General features: G+C 39.5%; 1 protein-coding gene across 7 annotated transcripts in view; it reads right to left on the reverse strand.

Annotated features, from left to right (window-relative positions):
* Positions 1–8,777: 8,777 nt before the first annotated feature.
* KLF12 (KLF transcription factor 12) overlaps positions 8,778–23,809 on the reverse strand; it is a 529,300-nt gene continuing 514,268 nt past the window's right edge. For 6 of the 7 annotated variants that reach the window (XM_019652141.1, XM_019652137.1, XM_019652140.1 and 3 more), the window contains one exon: positions 8,778–18,555. In XM_019652141.1, the coding sequence (XP_019507686.1) occupies positions 18,374–18,555 (182 nt within the window). In that variant the 3' untranslated portion in view covers positions 8,778–18,373. The remainder of the gene's footprint in view (positions 18,556–23,809) is intronic. The other variant, XM_019652143.1, reaches the window with a different exon arrangement.

The following is a 23,809-nucleotide window of genomic DNA, read 5'->3' on the forward strand; positions in this document are numbered from 1 at the left end:
ATCCAACATTTCTAGTGTAAACATTCCTGGCAAGGCATTAGTAAATTTTCAAAAAAGTTTTTATTTATCCTCTGCTGCCTGGACCAGTTCTCAACCATACCCCAGAGGCATGTTTAATTCTCCTAGAGAAACAAATAGAAGTTTTCAGAAAAAAACAAAACAAAACAAAAAAACCCAACACTTCTCCCAACCTGTTTTTTCATTTCTAGTCTTCTTTCCTTTTGCTCTTAAAAAAACCCAAACCGGCATTTGATAGCAGTCTGTTTTCAGTCAAATAGCATATCGAGTAGTGAAAACGAAAAAGATTTGATTTGTCCAGAACCCTCAAATAAGAGTGATGCCTTCAGTAAAGCAGTTTGTAGGAAACTTCTTTTCTAAATATTTTCCGTCTGGGTATTAGATGGAATAATCCCCCTGGGTATTCCTTGTGTGGACTCTGGAGCCTGAATATGTAATCTGACAATTCCTTCTACTGAATAGTGAGTACTTAGTTCTGTAACATGTCCTTTACTTCTGAGGCAGAATTTCACTGAACAAAATCATAAACTAGGCAAACTTATTTTCCAGGGCTCTTATCTCTCCTTCATGAACCTTTGCACGTTTCTTCTCCTTTTACCCCTGGCTCTTTCTAGCTTCCAACCTCTCCAAACAACCACAACAACCACAAAGACAGCACAATCGCAGGAAGGCAGTGTTTGTACTATCTTCATTCTTCCTCTTAATCCAAAGCTACTTTTCTCAATACATTTATAGGCGCTGTTCACATTAAGGTGTGACTGTTGATAAGGCCACCACTTCTGCCCTTCCAGGCTTATTGAACAAGTGATAAGAAGCTTTAGGCAAATACATGCAGTCTAATGTGTAATTTCAAACACCAAGGGAACACACAGGGACTACTATATTTACTGGGGAGGTAGGCTAGAAGGGGTATTTTTAGCTGACCCCAAAATAAAGTAGCTAAGCATGTGTATATGCGTAAGGCAGCTATTGTTTCATTTTTAATTAGCTGTGATTTCCTTTGCCCCAACATTTAAAGCCCACATTCACAAAGTACAATATCGCCTTTACTACCCTGGAGATCATGGACAGATGGCCCCAACCCCCTAGGTAAGGCAATGCTGAGGATAAAAGGACCTTTGCTTTTGATCTGATTGAGAACCTGGGAGTCCTAAGGACAGGGTGCTCTTGGAGTCGTGGAGGGCGTGAGCCATGGTGTGCTCACTCTTTCATTCAACTTCACAAAACAGACAAGTAACTCCTGCTCCCTTGGGGAAGAAAACACAGGGGTAGAAAGTGGCAGTAGTTGGGCTCCCTGAATTTTCCCTTCCCTCCTGAGCAGTAAAGTGGAAATTCCTTCCCTTCTATGAACTGGAGAAGCCGAGAATGACAGCAAAGCGCTTCCTGAGGGCTGACTTTGGGGCAGGCTTTGCACTGTGCACTTCATCTATATGGTATCCCATGTACACCTCACAACACGTGGGAAGGTGGTGTCATCACCCCCAGTGTTAAGAAATATCTCCTCAGGCGAGGAACTTGCAGGCATCATTCTGCTGGTAAACTGAATAACTAGTATTAAAACCACTTCCATCTGGCCTTAAAGCGCATGATCTTTCCGCTGGGCTAACATTTTCAATATCATTAACCTTCTGCAATCAAGATGAAGGCTGTGTAGCTCTACCAGTACATTTTTATCAAAAGTTTCTTTCTTAGTCTGTCCTCAGAGCACAGTTATAACCTTCTACTTAGCTCCTTTGGCACCAATGAGGAAGAAGCCATGTTCAATTTTGGTAGAAAGTCTTTTTTTTTTCCCCTCATGGAATAAAAAATGCTATGTCATGCTCATTATTAGCTAATGGACTGAGGCCACTGTTGATCTTTATACACATCACACATGTGCTGTTGTGAATTGGTGGCAACAGGTCAATGGAATTTTCTTAAATCTAAGGTATAGGAATCTCTCATTAATAATACATTCAAAAGAAGTAGGACTATAAGAAATATGATGGGAGAGTACTTCTTTAGCTGATAAGGAAGCGAACAGCCATCAAACATCAGTGCCTACCTGGAACTTTATGGAGCAGTTAACCTTGAGACTTGAGACTCTCCTGTATGTAAAGATTAAACTGCAACTTCTGGTAACAGATTTATAGAGCTTTACAAATACCTTGGTTTCACTATTTGTGCTTTTATCTACTTCTGGACTTTATTACTGCTTTCTGTCCAATGATAGTCTTTATAAACACAAAATGCCAAGAGATTAGACAGTAAAAAGAAGTCAAGAGGTTTGTCATCTTTGGTGTCTCGAAGGTTTTAATAGAGAAGTATGCCTTCCATCAGTTTGAGGGCCACAGAAAACACCACTTCTTTCCCCTCCCCACATGGGTGATAAGCATTTTACAAATCAGTCCCCAAATAAAAGCAAGGGCAATGTTAAAGTAGTAGCCAGTTATGGTGGAGAATAACTAGGCAATGATTAGCTGTTTGTTGCACATGCATAAAATCTAAATAAATACTTCATATGATACAGTCAGCATAGTGGTGGATAAATATATCTTTGTTACACATCATTAAAAAGGGACTATTATTTTGGTTTTATGTGAATAAAAACAGCCATATCAGTGTAGAAGATGAATTTTTAAAAAAGAAAATGTAAAACTTTTTAGGCCCCATCTGGGTTGAATGATTTTAATATTACAGAATCCTTCACAAAAGACAGGAAATGACAATGTTAGAATAAAATACCTTAATATTGGAAGAAGAAAGAAAATATCAATTAACAGTGTGAGGAGGTAGCCTGTTTCCACTTGCCCCAGCTATGAGGAAGTATTGAGTAAGCTCATGCCTTCTAGCTCCTGAGGTCCCTACTGTCACAGGGGCAAGCTACTAAGCCACGGAAATGCTACGACTTGAGAGAAAGCAACATTTTTGACTAGAAAATTAAGTTTGTACTCTCCAGTTCTACCTAGTTAGCAAGAGATATAGTTCAACATTGTTTTTTCTTGAAAGAAACTACTTATGTTTTTATTTTGATTTATTTTTCAGATTTTCAAAAAAATTATATTTAATCATAGTTGTCATACAATATTATATTAGTTTCATGTGTATAACACAGTGATTAGATATTTATTTAATTTCTGATTGTAGTAAATTTTGTATACCAGCTATCATTCTGAGTTTCAAAATTCTTTTTATCATGTAATATGTTTTTTTTAAACCCAACCAATAATCAAATGAAAGCTATTTTTTTGTGATTCCTTTTTTTTAAAATTAAAGTTTATTGGGGTGACAATGGTTAGTAAAGTTACACAGGTTTCAAGTGTACAATTCTGTGATACGTCATCTATATATCACATTGTGTGTTCACCACTCAGAGTCAGTTCTCCTTCCATCACCATGTATCTGACCCCCTTTACCCTCATCCAGCACCCTCTTCCCCCTTACCCTCTGGTAACCAATAAACTATTGTCTGTTATTTTTAAATAAAGACTCATATAGAAGGGATTTCTAAATGTGAATTGCCTTCAAGATTTTCTTTGGAAAGATGCAAAAGTAATAAAGTCACAAGAATAAAAAAACATTTATAAAATTTTCATAAAACTTTGTGGATTAAAATAATGAAAAGCTAATCAGATGCCGACAAGTGTGAGCACTGACAGAGTCTGAGCAGAAACTTTCAGGCAAATGGGCACCTTGTAATTTTAATAAGTTTTGAACTCTTCACTATATTATCTCCCCATAAAGTGCTTTGATATATTGACAAAAGTCTATTTTCTAATTTTTGAAAAAAGGAATTGCATACTTTACCGTAAATGTATAGATAGGGAAATTCCAGTGAAAGATTATGAAATATAATTTGATAAGCCTCTTATTGATATTGATTTTGACATGTGAATAAATTTTAATTATCTGTTATATATTTAATTATGCTCTTTAAGAAAACAATACATACGTGTATATATGTGTGTATATATCTATATGTATTATATATAAATATACTCATATATGTATGTACATATATAGAAAGAGAGTTATTAGTTTTAAAGAATTGACTCACGTGATTGAAGAGGCTTGGTGAGTCCCAAATCTGATGAGATGGGCTGGCAGGCTGGAGACTCAGGGAAGAATTGCAGTTCAAGTTCAAAGGCAGTCTGCTGGCAGAATTCCCTCTTGCTCCCAGGTCAGTCTTTGTTCTATTAAGGCCTTCAACTGATTGAAAGAAGCCCACCCCTATTATGGAGGGTAATCTGCTTTACTCAAAGCCCACCTATTTAAATGTTAATCTCATTAAAAAAAAAATCCCCCCAGAAACATCCTGAATAATGTTTGACAAAATAGCTGGCCACAGTGGCCCTGAGATGTTGACTCATGAAATTAACCATCACAATGGATAAATTGCTCAGTGTGAGAAACCAGGGCACCTGGATTTGCCCTGGGTGATGTTGGGCAGGGGAGAAGGAGACAGGCCAGTCAACAAGAGGCTTTCAAACTGTACTTTTTACATTGTGCCACATGGTGTCACATGCATACCAATGTGCACCTAACTGAAACAATGGCTGCCCTTCATCGTCTTGGCTCTTTCTCCCCTTCCCTTCCATTCTATCGTACCTTGAGGCATCCCATTCCACTCTTTAATTTTTGAAAATGTTCATCTTTACCCACTAAATGAATTCAGTTGACACTATTGGGTCACAAAACTTCAATTTACAAACAATGAATATATAATTTCCGTGTGTGCGCCTGCACGTGTGTGGTAAATCAAGGAAGAGGCTGACGGCACAGGGAACAGAGATTGCACACTTCAGGCCTTGAAATGATCCATAAACCAAGGGAGTGAAGTGATGGTGACAATGCCAACAACCCTGCGTCCCTTACCCCAGTTCTGCACACATCCTCCAAGTTCACAGAAATACTGGGGAGGGCTTTGGTCTTTCACTGGGCATGGAATTAGGGATCTGAGTGTCTGTACATAATATGGATCTCAGGGGATACTCTCCTTACTTTTTTTTTAAAGATTTTATTGGGGAATTGGGGGAGGTGAACAGAGCTGGGGAATGGGGGAAGGGGAACAGACAAGTTGCTGTCCTTTTGTTCTTCAGCGTAGTTGTGGAGGACGTCACTTCACTGGCCCATGTTGGTGTTATCATTGCCCTCTTCCCGTGTGAGGCAGATTGGTCACCGGCCTCTGGAAGGCCGCTCACAGCAGTTCTTGGCAGCTCACAACAGCTGCCGGCTGCTCACGCTGGCTGCCGGCCACACACGGTAGCTTATGGCAACCACTGCAACAGGGGCTGCAGCCTATGCTGTCCCCGGCGACTCATGGCAGCCCAGCTCCAGGTCGAGCTGCTGTTCACCATCTTAGCTGTAGAGGGCAGCTCACAGCAGTTCTTGGCAGCTCACAACAGCTGCCGGCTGCTCACGCTGGCTGCCGGCCACACACGGTAGCTTATGGCAACCACTGCAACAGGGGCTGCAGCCTATGCTGTCCCCAGCGACTCATGGCAGCCCAGCTCCAGGTCGAGCTGCTGTTCACCATCTTAGCTGTAGAGGGCAGTGTTACTGGCCCTCATGTGTGATCTGAACCGGGGCCCTGCTGCTCAGAGCTGGTGTCCCAAGCCAGCTCTTAACCAATGCGCCACTCAGCCGGCCCTATGCTCCTTACCTTTAAACTTCCATAACACCTTAGCCAATTCTGTTGGCACTTATCCATTTTATACTATAGAAACTGGGTATCTATCTACCCTAATAGGCTGTAACCTACTTTTGGTCAGGGATTATGTCTTAGGTACAATTTTTATGTCCCATATCAATTAGTGTAATACCTACACAGAGTAATAAACTGAAGTGTGTGCTTTATTTTATGCATGTAAAAGTTGTTACCACTAACCATAATAACATTGATTTGTTATAAGTGGCTGAATAAATCAACTTTATGAAATTTCCTAACCATCCCATGTTTTAGACATATCAAATATATAATTTAAATGCTTCAGATAACATTGTTACATATATTACAAAAGAATCACATCCATGCCAAGAGATTGTACGGATTCATACTGAACCCGTTACAAAGCAATGGCTCCACATCAGCAATGAAAGGTGAAGCCGGGCCCAGAGCCCCTAGTTCAGCAACGGAATGGGAGGGCCACACGAAAGTAAACGGTGAGGGCTACGAGGGTGATCACTAACGTTAATCCTTCACGCCACATCTATTTCATCATGTGCTCTATGGTCAAGCTTAAGAGTTCAGAGGCAGCAGCAAGACCACCTTTGAGATGCTGGAAGTGACTCGAATTTTTGGTGTAGTCTGAAAGCTCTAAGGGACCTGGACATCACAATAGCTCATTACACAGACTTACTGTGCCTTGCAACCCTCTCCAAAGCAATGGATTGTAGTATGTCCACGTAAACTGTAGCAATGCTAAGAAAAAAGGGGGGCATTGTGATGGCCATACGTGTATTTAAGCAACTCTGGGGTATTCCTGAGTGAACCTGTTTTTAGCATACTTGCTGATGTCATCATGGCCTCATAAAACTGAGCAACACACACACACACACACACACACACACACAATGAAACTCAAAAAGAAAAAGATCATGTAAAACTTGTTTCTGTACAAAAAAATGTAATTTATTTCATAAATAGACAATCACTCAAGTGTAGGCTGTGTAGGCGTTCATTGGTGAATTTAGACTAAACAGGAAGTGATGTAAATTATACTTATTACACTGCTGGGAGAGAAATATATTAAATCCAGACAGCACTCGGACAAAGCACAAGGAACTCGCTGTGTTGAAGGAAACCATGCAACTTTGGTGGGAAGACAATGTATTATATGGTATGAAAATCATCAGTGGCCATTTGGGATTAAAATAATTTTTAGGGAGTACAATTTTGTCCTAGTGCTGAAATATCTGTTTTGCTTTTTTGATAAAGCCCCAAGGTATTCTAATCTCAAGCACATTGCTGTGTATTTCATGCTGTTGTTTCATAGTCATTAAATCGGAGAATAAGAAACAATGAAAGCATCAATGTTTAGAAGTCACAGCTCTGGTGAAGCATCCAGAGTAAAGGTGAGGACTGAGGAAGTTACAGAATTATCTAGCACCCATGTAATTCCACCTATTGTTCAAATATCCAGGAAATCACCTGGTAGAAGAAATACTGAAAAATAAATTACCTTGAAAGTAAAACAATGTCGTGATCTATTCCATGACTATTTGTCTTATTGGTCTATCCTTATGACAAATCTTCCTGGGATGAACTGAAAAACAAACAAAAACAGAGCTGGAGAGCTGGTTTGGCTGCTTGTGTGGCCTAAAGAGAACTCTCAGAAAATCAAGCCAAAGACATATACATCAAATGTCCACCTTACCTTTTTGTTACAGTTATATCCAAAATGAAGTACTTGAACGAATTAGGCTCAGCCATACAAATTACTATCATGCTTCACCAGAGTGTAGAACAAGATAGACTTTTCTAATTTATTGGTCCCCGCCTAAGTAGGGTCTTCACAAATAATTTAGTAAAAATGTACTGACGGCTAGTTGCCTTGATTTTAGAAGAATCTTATAATCTTTTAGAGAATGATTTCTTTTGTCAAGCTGGTGTTGTGGTCCCATTCAAGTATCAAGGCAGCTTTCACTGGGAGAGGAAATCACTGCCCTTCCTAATGCTCAAAGCAGCAGGGATTAGGAGTCAAAGCCACGCCCATGTGGGAGGAGCAGACTTTGGTGGGAATGGACTAGGTGATGTGCAGCCCCCATGGTTCTCTCCACACCGTGTCTCTGAGGGGAACACAAGGATTTCACAGAAACCAACGTTCATTTGCAAATAGATTTGACCAGTAATAAAGTGAGCTCAGATCAATTTTCGTCTTTGATTTTTATGAGTTATTAAACTACACTACGGTTTGCTGAGGATGAAAGGAACAATACTATTTTATTTCTATTTATTTGTGCATACACAATCAATGGTAGTTGTTGAAAGTTTCTATGACATTCACTGATATTAGCTCTCTCTCGCCCAATCGGACCCTGCTCCCCATCTCCATCCTTTCCGCCTTGCTTAACCCATTGCCCTTCAGTGGTTAAGGACACCAAGCCTGCACCAGACTGACTAGGAAAGTTGCCCAAATTTAACCTCACTTTTTCACCAGTAAAATTAGGATAATAGCAGAATCAAACTCAGGGTTTATGTAATGACAAATGGGGACAGATACAATGCTTAGAACACTTCCTGGCATCTCAAATATTATTTGAATTATCATCTATTATGTGTCACCCGCCATTTCATATAATTGTTAGTATTTACTACCATACCCTTTGCAGAACAGATTTTTCTGGCAGATCTTCAGTCGAAGGACAATATATAGGAAGATACTTCGATAGATTTTTCAAGTGTTTACTTGAGCAACTATTTAATATCCTACTCCTTAATGGTCTTATTTTCAAAAGCATCTATAATCCGCTCTCTTAAAAAATTTTATAGAAATAACCTAATCTTGACATGTGCTAGATGGATCATTCTACATTTAAATGATAAACAAAGTCTGAAAAAATTATAATTCATGGAGATTCAATTTTAGTCCATGAAAGATGTATTTTTTTAATATCACTTCATATTTCTGGGCCTCTTTTTAGTTTTACACTCATGAAAATATTAAGTTAGGTATCCCTCTTTAGGTGCTGGTTGTTATGAAATAAAAACCCAGTTCATTTTTTTTTTACTATAGAGTCTATCTTGTTCTGTATTTCAAATTACTATACAGAAATGGTAAAACTTTTCATAACAAATGTTTAATTAGAATGGTTAATCACTATGATTTCCAAAGTGTCTGAGTCAGTGTTAGTAATAATTAGGGAGTTTTGTTCCATACAAAATGCTTTATTTAACCTTCATGCCTTCATTCAGATAATTATACAAATGCATACATTTAAAGGTTTAAACTCTATTTCAGTTCACAGCTCAATTCATAGGAAAGTTGAATACAGAAAAGCAATGCACCAACAGAATATGTCTGAGACACCATTAAAAACGATAACACTTGTTCATTTAAATCTCTGAGAATAGACTGGAATAATCATCCTCTGAGAGAATCTCATTAGGAGGGTCTCCCTTTACATTATCAGAGGGCAAAAAAAATCACCATTTTACAGTAAAAGAAAAAAAGCTCTGAGTATATTTACAATACATACACTATACATAAATACAAGAACAACACTTACATAATATTAACTTATAACAGGGCTTGCCTAAACACTACAGAGTATATAAATGCAGAGGAAACTATTGGGAAATTAGGTCTTTAGATAAGCTGGAGAAATAAATTCATTTGTAATTAAAACTCTGAACAGAAAATCAAATAAAGATTTAAGAAATTAACCCATTTGCTTGCCAGCATCATTGGGGGGTTTTATCCTGTAATGTGTAGGACCTCCTCTGGGCGCTCTGACTCTCTGGGGTCAGGAACCCAAGAGTCTTTCGTAGAATTATATCCATCAAGTGAATCAGACGCAGCATCTATTGAATTTGCTGTTCAGGGGCTTCAAGCCTAGAATAACTGTTTTGTAAACTAAAGGATGTTTCTGTATTTTTACAGATAGATCATGTAATCCAATCACCATGTATAATGAGCTAAGTGTTAAGGAAAAGTAAAAAGATGCCTGCTTAAATTGGCCACAGATGATATTTTTTTTATTCCCATGTTTTCTTTTTTTTTCAAATATGACTGAGAGATTTAGTCAAAAGAATATGATGTTTGACTTGACCCCCCCCCCAACCCCCACACCAAGAGCAATGTCTAGACTACTACTAATTATAACTAAGTCATTTTAAGTGGCAGGTGGGTATCTTAAAGGTGGTCTGTTCTCATCGTTTCACAACACAGAAACTTCTGAGTACATTCTTCTACGGACAAACAAGAATTTGCTGGTTTCTCTTTTTTGAAAAAATGAGTATGTGATGATACACATAATTGCATTATGATGCAGGATGATATAATACAGAAGACGATGTTTTCAAGCTGGTTTTGTAAGTAGTTATCTCACATCCACAGAGTTGGTTTGTCATGTGATGCAGTATGTCCCACAGACATGAACAAAACAATACAGCCACCATTCCATGGGGGGAGGGGGAATGGTGATTTTTTTAAAAAAATGAAGTTTTAAACACAACAAACTGTGGACAGACAAGTTGATAGGAAAGAGCCTTGAATATAGGCACCAGTGCCCCAGTTCAACAATACCCATCCAATGTAATCAAGTCTGAGGAACAAAATAGACACTGGAGTCTGGATATAATTACAAATTCTATGGGAAAATTAGAAACACAAGTAGGGCAAAAGCATTTTCTCTAATGCTTTATTTTCTGCTGTATCTTTGGAGCATGAAATTAGCAGAAAGATGTTGTTATGTCCTTAAAATATCTTACTTTTTGATTACTTGGGCACTTCTACTAGAATCTGACCCAAATCCTACTCTCCTATTCAACCTCATTTCTCAACAACAAAAAAACGAATCTCTGTAAAAGTCTTGGTAAGCCTGCTTTGGAAAAAAGCAAGATATAATAGTTCACACAAAGACTCATTGGTTCTTGCTTTGCACAAAGAGCAGACTCTGTTGTCGCTAACATTTAAGGTTTCTAGAGATGAAGTCTAGAAAGAAAAAAGTCCTGATGTGATTATTTCCACTATTCATCTCTTTTCAACTCAAAGTTGTGGTTTTGTCGTTGAGAAATTATTGCTTGTGAAACCCAATTAACTGCGAAGAGAGCCCCTTTCCAGTGGGTTGTGTGCACAGACCACTTGCTTTCAGCGCAGAAGGGAATTTGTTTATGCAGGTTTTATCTCTTCCCTCAGCCAAGTAACAGGGAGAAAGATCATAATTCAGGAGATTCATTTTCAGAAAAAGAAACATCACGAGAAATGACATTCTCTTAATGTTTTCTAAGTCCATTAACACTTCCATGAATCAATACTGTCAGAGACTTTGTTCTGCGCAGAAAAGGAGGAGGGATTTCACTTCCCTGATGTTGGACAGCTTCTCACATAAAATTCAATTAAACTAACAATACTATAAACAAATTATTTATAAGATTAATTAAAAGACTCCAAGTCGGTACCGTTAGGTGAGAAATCTGAAAAGGGATGATCATTCTCTCTCCTTGCTCATCATCTGAATGTTTGTGACTGCCACCCCATTAACACGTGCCAAGAGTGGGCTATGATATGAATGACTAGCTCCATGGAAGGCAAACTTTCAAATGTACCTTCAGCAGACTCTAGCAGGGCTACATGGGTGGAAAAGGGTTTTAATACACGTACAAAGACATACGTAGAATCAGGAAAACCCATTCCAGCTACAATGCTACCAAGTAGGGAAGAGTTTTGATGATTTTTGGATCTCCAGGCCAAACATTTAGGAGGAAAGTGACAAGTTCAGGGAGACAGCTGGTTGCTGCACATTGTTTCTAGTGATCCTTCATGTGTGGCTTTCCAGAAGCCTGATTTCAAATATTCTGAATCACTGTCAAATCCTATGCTAAATCATGTCCCTGTATCTTACTTGGAAAATATGACGACTGCGCTCTTCCATAATAAAACTACTGAAGAGATATGGAAAGCTGGCTGCTGGGAACACACGTGCAGTGCGGCGAGGTGGAAAGACTACAGACTTGGGAGCCAGAGACCGGTAACTCCACATCCCCACCCTGCCATTCACTACTTCTGTGTTTGAGGACAACTCAGCCACTCTCTCCATGCCTCAGTTTCCCATTCATAAGATGTAGAACTGTTGTACAGATGAGAGGTAATGAGTCTAAAAATTACCTAGTATAGTGCTTGGCACACAGGAAGTGTTGTATAAACAAGAGCCATTATTTCATGGCTTACTGGATTTTTGACCTTTCAAGGATTTTAGTACTTTCAGACAACTTCCAGAAAGCAGCCCGACCAGAAGACTTGACTTCAGCGAGGGTGAGGAACCCTTCAGTTTTCCTAGGACACTTCGTTGGTTAGTTCACACCTTATCCTGGCACAGTTCCTTTTCCTTCTTTCTGAAACTTGGAGGAGGAAACAGCAGATGGTTTTCTAGGCCTGTGGTCTGGTTCTGGAGAACAACTGTCCATCCTGGTCGTCTCTGCTGTCTAAAGCCTGAGCGTTTAATCATCATTATACTTTTAAAATTGCTCTTACTGAATGTTTGGCTCTGAAAGAGTATAATTTTACTGATAGCCCTCAATAGCTTGTTTGGGTGGATTTGTGCTGAGATGGCAGGGATGGAGAACTTCCAGGGCTTTTGTCTATTCGCATCATCTCACTGTATATTTCTATTCATGACTCCACTGTTAGCAGTAAAATTAGTATAGGAAAAAGTGGTGAAGTTCTAAACGTAAATCTAGAAATTTCCAGGACTAACTGCAAACCTTGGTTTAAAGCTAGGCTTACTAAGTGTCTGCTATATACTTCAGTAGACTTTTCAGGGATAAATGATTGTGTCAATCAATGTTCACTCCAAAATGATTCTCAGAGAACAGGAAATATTAGAAAAAAAGAAAATGAAGAAAAGCAGAGATGGATTTGTGCACTTAATATTAGTGGATAAAATAAAGTAAAACAAATATCTAGTGTTTTGCTCTAAATAAATTGGCTTTTGTTAACTGAGCAAAACTTGAGGCACACTTAGTGACTCCTAATTTTGGGGCCAATCACAGTGAAATTTTTATCTCAAAATTATAATTGCCATATGCTATAGTGTATGTTGAAGATAACCCTAATGTTCAGATTTTCATTCTTACATTCTGTAAGTAATAGAGATTAAATTAAGAAACGCTAACATAAACAAGATTAGGTATATTTAAAAAGACACCAAAGAATTTTTGTGGGTGTGTGAACAGGCTCAATTTACTTACTATGTGCATATATTTACTCTGTGTGTGTATCCCAAATGTGGAGGAAAAACCCAGTCTCGAGAAGAATTATTGCTGTGTAAAAGTATAGGAATATCTCATTGGTCATAATGTTTATTGACAGGCACTTTCAGCTTTTAACTTATTTCTGAAAAATGGGCACTAGCTTATTCCTATTGCCAGTATAGATTCATTTACCATGTGGCCATATCTCTGATACTTAATCTTGTCAGCATGTAGCTACTCCTAAAAGTATTCCCTCTGGAGCTAAACAAGACTAAAACACCTGTACAGTGTTTTTGATCAATAATTATTTCGTTGAGGAAGAAGATAACTGAGAAAAGAGAACAATTGCTAGATGCCTTTTTTTAGCACGAGTAAACTCCTGTGCAGCTGTTTTCCCCTTTCAGGTAAAGACATTTTGAGCTTGGAATCAGCGGTTCACAGCTTAAAATGGCTTCACTGTGTTTTAAACCATCCTGGCTAAATTGAGACAAGTGGCCACTCCATTTTGTCAGAGCACAAGGAATGTGCTGTGAGAAAGTGGAACAGAGTTCCCATGGCAATATCACTAATTGTATGTAAGATATACAAGGCATATCTGAACAATTTTTTTTATTGTGATGAAAACTAGAAGCTCTTTACCCAACATACTTCATCAAACTATTTACAACCTCTGTAAAATTTGTGAGTTTGAAAATACTTTTCCCACTATCACATATGGTACGAATACAGTAAAATATTTTCACTCTATTGTTTTTTTAAAGATGCAGTATCCTCCTATTTCATTTTCTTACGAAAATCTGAATTTCTATTGCAATTCCACAGTATTTAGCATACTTAAAGTACCAATGGACATGGGTTGCTAAACAGACATTATTCTATAATGAAACTGTGAAAATATAGCATTTTAAAATTTTATGTACACTTCTTAACTATAAAATGCAGGCAGAGTCATATATAGCATTATAAGCTGATTCCCCAATAAGGTAAATAACTTACATTTCTAGACAGCATGGATTATTACAAAGTCATTCTTTAAAAAAAGGTCTTTGTTGATATTTATGAGCCTGTTGGCTGCTGCATATATGGGTGTGTATACACGTGTGCATGTGCTGGGGCTACCTGTGCAGGTAAGTGGATGGCAGGGTGGGGATAGGTAGAAATGTAGTATGGAAGACATAACATACCAAACCTCTTTTTAAACCAAAACCAAATCGAAGTGAAAGAATTTTTAATGAGATGCACTACCTCTGAAAAACTAACAGAAGAGATTTGGACAACAAAGTTGTAGAAGACATGGACTTCCTACATTTACAGGCGTCAGTAAAGAGCAAAATCTGAGATTGGATTATGGATGATGAGGATTAAGGCTTCCTGGGCCTAGTATGATTTGTAAGAGTTATCTCATATTCGGTCCCTTACATGAAGACTATAACTCAATGTATCATGGATGCTGGTATTAACACTGCTTAAATTCTGTCAAACCTTACCATAAATGTTAAGACACCTTAATAACAACATCATGGCTACATTTCTAAGCAGTCATAACAACATAACAAAGGCGTAGTAATACATTTGAAGGCCTCACCTCACCAGATTTATTCGATTGCAGCTTTGGTAGGTATAATAAAGTACAGAATAAGGAATACTGCATCTTTATCCATATACATGTTATCATTCTAATGAACTGATTTCAAAGTGCAGAATTATATTTATGTTTAAAACACAAATGGCAATTTGAAGTTAAAAAAAAGTATAAAAATGAACACCATCTTTGTATGAGCTATTCAAAATTTCAACCACAATGAGAATGACCTTTTTAATCATCTAGAACTGGCATTGTAAACACTGTAGCTTTTTGTAAGTTTTTTTTTTCCCCCTGACAATCTTCTTCCTCTTTTCCACTTAAACTATAAAGTGACTAAAAAGTGCTCTTTTTTTTTTTTTGCAGTGTGGTTTATGTTACTGTTATTCAACTGCTTTTGAAAATAAATGTCCTATAATGTTTTGTAAAAGTAATGCCAGGCAGTAGTATAATCTTGACGGTAAAGCCATTAGGTATTTCAGTCTAAATGTCTTAATAGAACTTAAGACAAGTTATCAAGCAGGCTTCTCAGAGTCCACACACAATCGACAAGAGGGGGCTGGAGGCAGACGGGGAAGCAGGAAGTTGTTTTCCTAACAACTTCAGATGAGAACATGAAGAAGGAATCTATTAAAGCCTCAAAGTCTGAACCTTATAGCTTTTCAAATCAGGTTAACTCCCTTGAACTCAATCTCTACAATGCAAAGAGATAGCCGGGTCCACGGTGGTTTCTCAAGCCATCACCACCTGCTGGGTGTAAGTTCCCAACCATGCACATACGCCCCGCTGCACACAGAAGAGAGTCCAATTTAAAACCAAAGCGTGCTTCTGGGTGGGGAACCCCTGACAAATCCTTCGGATTCTACTTCCTTTCCGTTGTTCACCATCTACTGTGCTGTTTAAAAGAGGCTAGGATGAACATAAGATGAAATGGAGGAGGCTTTCCCATGCCTCGAGATAGTTCTACTTAAAAATCCAGTCCCTTCTCTCCCTAACCACTTTCCTTTCCATGGGGAAGCATTTGTAGAAAACTCAACAAAGAGCATTTGCTATGTCCCAAGACAAGCCCCAAGTAAGCTTCAGTCCTGGATAGATCAGAAACTCATTCACTCCTTGTGCTTGGACCCCTCCCTCCTTAGGAGTAGCGATATGTCAAAAGGAGGAAATGCTGTGATGCTGACAGGTTTTATCAGTTCACTTACTGTCTCCGTCTGGTTTCCACTTTCAGAGGGCGAGGAGAGAAATGCACTTTCCTGAATCTTCCCTATGTTATTAGAGAGGAGAAGCTCATTCAGTTCTGTGCTAAATTTAAATCAAGCTCTCACTCAGGAAGCTCCCACTGCCTGTCAGTTCTCTGAATTCGAACAACCATTTGTACTTGTAACATTCTCAAGGCATCTCTGGGCAGAGAAAAGAATTGGCCCTTCTTGTGAGAGCAGGAAGAATTAAATCGAGCCGACGCTTCACCTGAGTGATTCCCCTACTACCTGCCAGCCAGGTTCCAGGACTAGCAGGAGAGGGCTCCAGGGCTGCCTTGGCCACTCTCTCTGTGTGTTTTTTGCTGCTGACCAATCACCAATGCCGGCATGCATCAAGAAACCTTCTTCTATTCGAAATGGTCACAGGCAATGAGAAGTAGAAGTTGCATACAGTACAGATAAAACACTTTCCAGTTGGTAAAAGAAAACAAAACCAAAACCCAAAAACCAAAAACCCAAAACCCAGTGCTTGGTGGGTAGTAGATTGTGTAGCTAAAGAAGCTATTTATCAATAGAACTGCAGCCCTTGTTGGAGGGAAACTGCCTGATGAATTTTTCATACCTGGCAGAAAATGTAGAGCACATATTTTTGAAGACAGAATTTGACCTGAAAATCATTACGCTGTTGCTTGAACATTTTAAAAAATCCCTTTTAATACCATCCAACACAAATTGTCTTTGTTTCAATGTTATAGTTCCTGCTTCATCTGAATAAGATTATCTGAATTAGAAGATGATCCTAAAAAGGATAATTCTGCAATTGGAAATTATTTCAGAATGTTCAGACATTTAAAAATGAGCTAGTCATATTGTGAGGTTAATTTGTGCAATTCCCAAAATCAAGTGTTTGTAATTAAAATATATTGCAAACGTCTATATGCTGGCAACCATTTATATTTAAGCTATAAAAAACCTTAACAACAGTAACTAAAAACCTCACCAAGCCCCTTAGCCACATAAAGCTGAAAAAAACAGCTTTTAGTGGGGGAAGAAAATACGATAATTTTTCTGAAAGAATGCTTGTTGATGATGTATTGCTTTGTTGACCGTATACTTTGCGAGTTGCCAAAAGGCTCATAATTTTAGGGGGTTGACAGGACTATAATTTCCTCTCACCCTCGGCACAGGATGAGTGGGTGCACCATCCCTGCAGATGCCAAGGCAGAACCACTGGGTCCTGATGCTGTTTAGAAAAAGGAAATCTGTATAGAAGAACCTACCGGAGAGTCACGTATCCTTGGCTCTCTAAGTGAGGAAACTAGCACCATGACATGCTTTCCTCAGGGAGTGCTCCCTTTGCACTGACTCGGTTCCAAGGAGAACTGACCCATTAACCCAAGAGTTAATTCCCTGCTATGCCTCCCTGGCCTTTCCAGTCACCAAATAACTGTTTTCAAACAAGAAAAGGGGAGCATAATCTTTAATTGTGGTAGTCAACCAGGCAGGACAACAAACAGCAGTAAGATTACCTCAGTGCTGTGAATGTAACCAAGACATCTAAAATGCTGGGGTGTTTTTTACAATCCCTTTAGTAAGTATGAAAATTGGTAACGTGAGTCCTCAGTGAAGTTATTGTAGGAAAGTCCTTTTATTCATTATTGCTTTTCTCCTCAAGAGGCGCATTATTTCCATCTCTGCTTTGTCTGATTTTTCATGTTCACTGACTTTGCCTGGGCAGCCCCACCTCTTACCTTGGTGCCAGTGTGTCTAAGAAAGTTTTTTTTTCCCCCCGATTCCTTGTAATCAAATACTAGGGGCAGGAAGAGATGATGCCTAGGTGACAGAACACTGCAATTTGAAGTGGGGCAGTAGTTTTTTAGACAGGCTCTTCCTATTCAACTACAGATCACCTCTGTGCCAGTCCATGCCAGGGCAGACACCAGGACTAGGCTCCAACTGAAATGTCGCTGCCCCTCTGCTCGAACAGATGAACAAAACAGAATCAAAACAGAACAAAAACAATCAACAACAAACAAATGAAAGGTTCAATGTTGGTTTTCTTCAGGGCATGGCATAATGACAAGTTGCGGGCGATATCTAGTTGCCGCCATCGCTATTGCAATGGGCTGCCTGAGTGCCCCTTTATTTTCAGGTAATGGAACCTCTCCAACAGCTTCTTCTTTTCTACTTTCATGCTGCTTGCTGGTAACAGATTGGATGTGCGTTCTATCTTACTCAGATAGTAACTAAAATTTCTGTAAAAAGGGGTTACGGGGTGGGATGACGGGAGAATAATCCCCATGTAAAAGGTCTTGCTCTAGCCATCAATTTGTGATAGATGACCTTTGACGTATCAATAACAAAATGTCTGACAGCTCAGAAAATGTACAAGCTACAAACATCTTTAAATGGCAGAGTACACAGCACGGAAAACAACGCCTATCTCTTCGGCATCGTGTCACCGATCTCCCAGGCCAGCGTGAAGACGTTTCTCGGGTAGTCGCGATGGGGGTTACCTGCAGACCAAAAGGAGAAGTGTTCCTTCTTTTTCCTGCTCTGGTTTCAGACATCGTGGGATGGTGATGCCCTTTTGTGTTAACACTGTAAAGGGGATTCAGCCCTGCTGAACTGGGTGCCGTTAAGAGATCCAGCTCTTACGCTCAGCTGGACGGGTGGCATTCCTCACACCAGCATATGCCTCCGGCGGTGCAGTGCCAAGTGGTCTGACCGGGAAAAGCTGCGGTCGCAGTCCGCACACTTGAATGGCTTCACTCCCGTATGTTTGCGGTAATGCCTCGTCAGTTCATCCGAACGAGCAAACTTCCAGGTGCAGCCTTCCCAGGTACACTTGTAGGGCTTCTCTCCTGAAAGCAACAAAGAGACACACGCTTTGGTGCTCCATCACATTTCCCTCATAACCAAGCCAGCGCTATCTACCGGTAAGCTGTTTTCAATGGATTTTCCGTGCAGTGATCCTTTATCAGGAAACCTAACCATCCTACCAGCAGGTTTGGGGTCAGACAGATGGGGGTTTCAATCTCATCTCTTCTGCTGTGACATCTGGCAAGTTAGTTAACACTTGTATCCTCAATTACAGGTAAGTTACTCTGCAGTGACAATATCAAAGGCACAGCAGACTGACTGCTCCTGGCTGCAGCTACCACTGGTAGACTACAATGGGATACTAGAGCCCTACCTAGGTTATTTTGGCAATAAGATTGAAACTCACAAAGAATGCATCATAAAAGGTAATTAGTTACGCTTCGTGTCGACACTCCTCCAAAATGTGCATCACTTAGATGGTTTAAAGCCATTTTAGGATACAACGTCCATTTATCAACTACTGAGAAGGATATACACAAAATTTCATCAAAATGTAAAGCACTCCACCACCCCTAGAAATGAGGTATTAAGTACATCGTATTCATAAACATCTATTTTTTGCATGTCTATTGGGAAAGAATCCTTAATATCTTAATAGTGTAGGGTTTAAATACCTTTTTCAGTGACTTGGGAATTAGGGCAAGCCCTGAGGAATCATCCAGTTGGTTCCAGTGTTGAAACTCACAGTAAAAAGCAGTCTGAAGAAGTATGTAATTTGACCAGGTCCCTCAGTCAACTTGTAAGGACAGTAAAATATGCAAAGGCTTTGCTGGGAAAAGATACACTATCCATTGTCCAAATGAGCTCCCAGGAGGAGCGGGACAATAGTTGACCCAGGTGTGCTTTTTCCTGGCTCTCATTCAGCATGCAAGCCCTGTCCCCATGCAACCCCACAAAAACTGATCTCTCCTCTGCCTTTTCCATCCAATAGTCAACAACGTGCTGCTCGGCCACACATGGCCTCTGATGAAAAGGGCCTGAGATAGGGAAGAAAGCTGTTTGTTGGTCCCTGTGTATAGAGCTGCAAAGGAATTATCATTAACCCCACTTTACAGATGAGAAAACTGAGGTCCAGTGTAGTAAAGTAACTTGCCCAAGGCCAGTAAAATGGTGTGTTTGGTGCCAAATCCAGTGCTTTTCACTAGGCTACAGTGGAATGAGTGATTTTTCCCCCCCCATCTAAACTTTGTCACATCTTCAGACAAAGTTAGTTCTACTTTCTTAGGTCCTCCCAAATGATTCACTTTCTATTTCTATTAAATCATCTATTATAATATAGCATATAGATTTTGTTTAAATGCCTTTCTTCTCTACCAGTTTCTGAATATGTGGAGGTCAAGGACCATGTCTCCACTATTTTAGTATCTTCAGAGCCTAAAATAGGTGCCAAGCAAGTGCTTGAACGATTTAATAAAACTGCAACACACACACACATGAAACCACTAAGCCCTGTAAATGAGATGTAAAGTAATGCTACATGGGAAAAGCAGACCGAACTGGACCCAAGATTTGTCATTCTTCTGTTAAATAAATGCTATCTATATGGGTCCCACAGGAGCAAATAATCCTTTCAGAAGTGAGTGAGCTGTACAGACCAATTAAATCTAGAAACATTAATGCATTAATTGTGGCCAATAGAAAGCTCCAGGTTATTCTGAAAGGGTTCCTTTCAAGTAGAAGCCTACAGACTGGATAAAGCCAAAACCTGAACTTCTGACTCATTCTGGATGCCCTGTGAAGACAAAAATCTCCTTTTGCAAGTTAACAGAATTAAAAAATAAAAATCAGCAAAACCACTAATTTAAAAAGATTGTGGCGTGTGTGTGTGTGTGTGTGTGTGTGTGTGTGTGTGTGTGTGTGTGTGTTCTACTAGGTAGTGTATCAATGGAAACTGTTAACATGTTTTTATTCACATGTCATCCCTGTATGTTTTTGAAATTTATATCATGAGCATGGGTTCTAATAAGCTCAGCTTAATATAAATCGGGTCTTCAAAAACACAACCATCTTTGAGACACTGAGCTCAGCTGGCTGACTGTGTCACCAAGAGTCATCTCCTAGCTATTGCCTATGTTATTATGGGACCAGCTACAGAGAGTGTAAGGCCTAAGAAGGAAAGAATAAAGGGTTTTCTTAATTGGGGCAAAGTATTTCTCAGTTGTGCGGTAGAAGGATGTGTGTGTCTACCCTGGTGAGGAAATGTCCTACGACTGGGGTTAGACAAGCTGCTGCACCCTCACCTGGCCATTCCAGATCAGGTGAGAGGAAGGGACTCCATAACTGGGCGGGGCCTGGAAGATAAACAGGAGCAAAGCCGAAGGGGCAAGAGTTTCCAGTCTCATTTCAAGAAGGATCTTAGAAGCTGGTATGGTCTCCGAGGGACAGTTTATTATCTCAGGTACTCTCTGGATTTCCTTGTACACCCAAGTTTGGCACTTAATATTCTCTGATTTCTTCCTCAAAATTATAACGGTCTACTTCTATTTTTATTTGGGCTGTTTAATAATGGCATTTATGTCCTTTCCCCTTGACAATCTACAGTAGGGGGTGATAAACTATGCCCCCCCCCCCGGCAAATCCAGTCCGTGGCCTGTTTTCTTTGTTGTTGTTGTTCAACACGCAAGCTAAAAAGGATTTTTAAATGGTCGAAAAAAATCAAGAGGACTATTTTGTGGCATGTGAAAATTACATGAAATTTAAATTTTAGCAACCATAAATTAGTTTGTATTGGAACACAGTCACATTCATTTTGTTTACATACTGTGGATGGCTGTTTTCCAGTGATGACAGAGTTGAGCATTGCGACAGGGAATGTAGAGCCTGCAATGCCTAAAATATTTACCATCTGACACTTTATAGAGAATCTGTTGACCCGTGATGTAAAGGAGGGGCGCCTTGGCTTTTTGTAGGCTCCCTGATTATGCTACCTCATTGAATCGGGGTATATGACACACATTGTTAGTTTGAGATGGGTAAGTGAGGGAATATTTTAGCTATAGAATAATCACTTATTCTTGATTTAGGACCACAATTAAAATTCTAACAGTCCTCTCAGTAATAAACACATGATATTTCACGTCAAATACTTTGTGAGGTCTGGGCAACAGGAAATGAGCGCTTTTCTAAAAGGGTTCACTCAATTCAATCAGGGTTTAAAAAATATCTTCAGAACCTTTTCCGCTCATTAAAAATGAGGGTTTTCCCCTAGAGGGTGAGGGTCAGGGTGGAGTAGGGTCAGGAATGTCTCTATATACTTGTCAAGGTAACCAAAAACGTGATGATTCTACACAGTCATGGAGCTCCCCTTCCCCTAGTCACTTTCAACAGTTATGCTACAGGGCCGGCCGAGTGGCTCATTGGTTAAGAGCTGGCTTGGGAGCATGAGCTCTGAAGAGCAGAGCCACCAGTTTGGATCCCACATATGAGGGCCAGTGACACTGCCCTCCACAGCTAAGATGCTGAACAACAGCTCAACCTGGAGCTGGGCTGTTGTGGGTCGCCGGCGACAGCGTAGGTTGCAGCCCCTGCTACAGTGGGCTGCTGTGAGCTACCATGAGTGGCCAGCAGCCAGCGTGAGCAGCAGGCAGCAGAGGTGAGTTGCCATGAGCCGCTGTGAGCAGCCGTCCAATGGCTGGCGACCGACTGCCTCAGCCGAGAAGAGTGCAATAATAATACCAACATGGGCCAGTGAGTGACGTCCTCTGCAACTAGACTGAGGAACAAAAGGACAGCGATTTGTCTGTTCCCCTTCCCCAATTCCCCAATAAAAATCTTAAAAAAAAAATAGTTATGCTACAGTGGCCACTGTGAATGATGATGCGTTACTATTCTACTGAGTCTAAAAAGAGGATACACGGAGGGAAGGATCAGAATGTAGGAGCTTGGCGTTTGGCAATGTTTCTAAGATGGAGATTTTAAACAGGAGGATCAAGGGAAAGCAACAACTGATAGCAAAGCTTTCTGTGAGTCTACAAATCTGGAGTTGGGAAACTGTGCAAAATCTGATTAAGTGTCCTGTGAGGTGGAATCCAATGCAATAGGCCATCATGAAAGACAAAGGTGAGCAAAATGGGTGAAGGCGGTCAAAAGGTACAAGCTTCTAGTTATAAAGTAAGTCATGGGGACGTAATGTACAGTATGGGACTCTAGTTCATAACACTGTATTGCGTATTTGAAAGTGGCTAAGAGTAGATCTTAAAAGTTCTCATCACAAGAAAAAAAAAATTGTACCTATGTGTGTTGATGGATGTTAGCTACACTTACTGTACTGATCATTTCACAACATATACAAATACCGAATCATTAGGTTGTGCATCTGAAACATAACATTGTATGTAAATTGTATGTTAATTTAAAAAAGACAAGGGAATAGGCCTCAAAAATATGGCAAAAGCTTCCCTAATCATGAAATAAAACCAATGAAAATGATACGTAAGCTTATAAGTTATTAGGGGCTAAGTGATTAATGAAGGCATATAATAAAGAATGCAAACCTTCTTCACTGGGGAGAGGAGGAGGGAGGAAGTATATCAGAAAATAGTAAGCTTAATTATCTGAGTGATAAATGATTTTCTTACAAAAAGACAATTTCTTTTTTAACATGCAAAAAAATGTTATGCATAACATTCCTTGTCCCCATTGCCTCATTAATAAAACTAGACTTTGGGTATTCTACTTCCACGCCTAAAAAGAAAGAGGAAAAAAAAAAAGAAACCCCCAAGATCTTCAAATCTGTCTTCAAAATTATAGAGACTGAGCTATGGGCGTGAGGAAAGGGGCGATGGCTACTCTGACCAGATAGGGAGCTGGCTTCTGCCTCTCACTTAAGAGACACCTAAGTTTCGATTATACCCGCCCAGTGCCTAGCATGTCATTAAAAACAAACAATAAATGCTCTCTTTGGATTAGTCAAATGTTAGAATAGATACAAGAACAATTTTAGTGGCTACTGCATTTTATTAAAAGACACATTACATTGTATGCTGTGCTTTGAAGCAATTTAAAGGGTATATGCTTATAAACACATTAAGATAACAGAAACTAACTTCATGATGTGAATAAAAACTAATTAAAATGATAAGTAAGTTTGTAAGGTATATTGTAATGTGTATAAAACGAGTCCTGAAAGTATAGTGAAGAACAGACATCTTACTTTCTTTCATTTCAAATCTTATTAGAAAGCAGAAAGTTAAATTTAATGTTAAAAAGTCAGTGGTAGGGGGCCAGCCGAGTAGC

The sequence above is a fragment of the Hipposideros armiger genome, unplaced genomic scaffold (genome assembly GCF_001890085.2).
Source record: "Hipposideros armiger isolate ML-2016 unplaced genomic scaffold, ASM189008v1 scaffold_174, whole genome shotgun sequence".
NCBI lineage: Eukaryota > Metazoa > Chordata > Mammalia > Chiroptera > Hipposideridae > Hipposideros > Hipposideros armiger.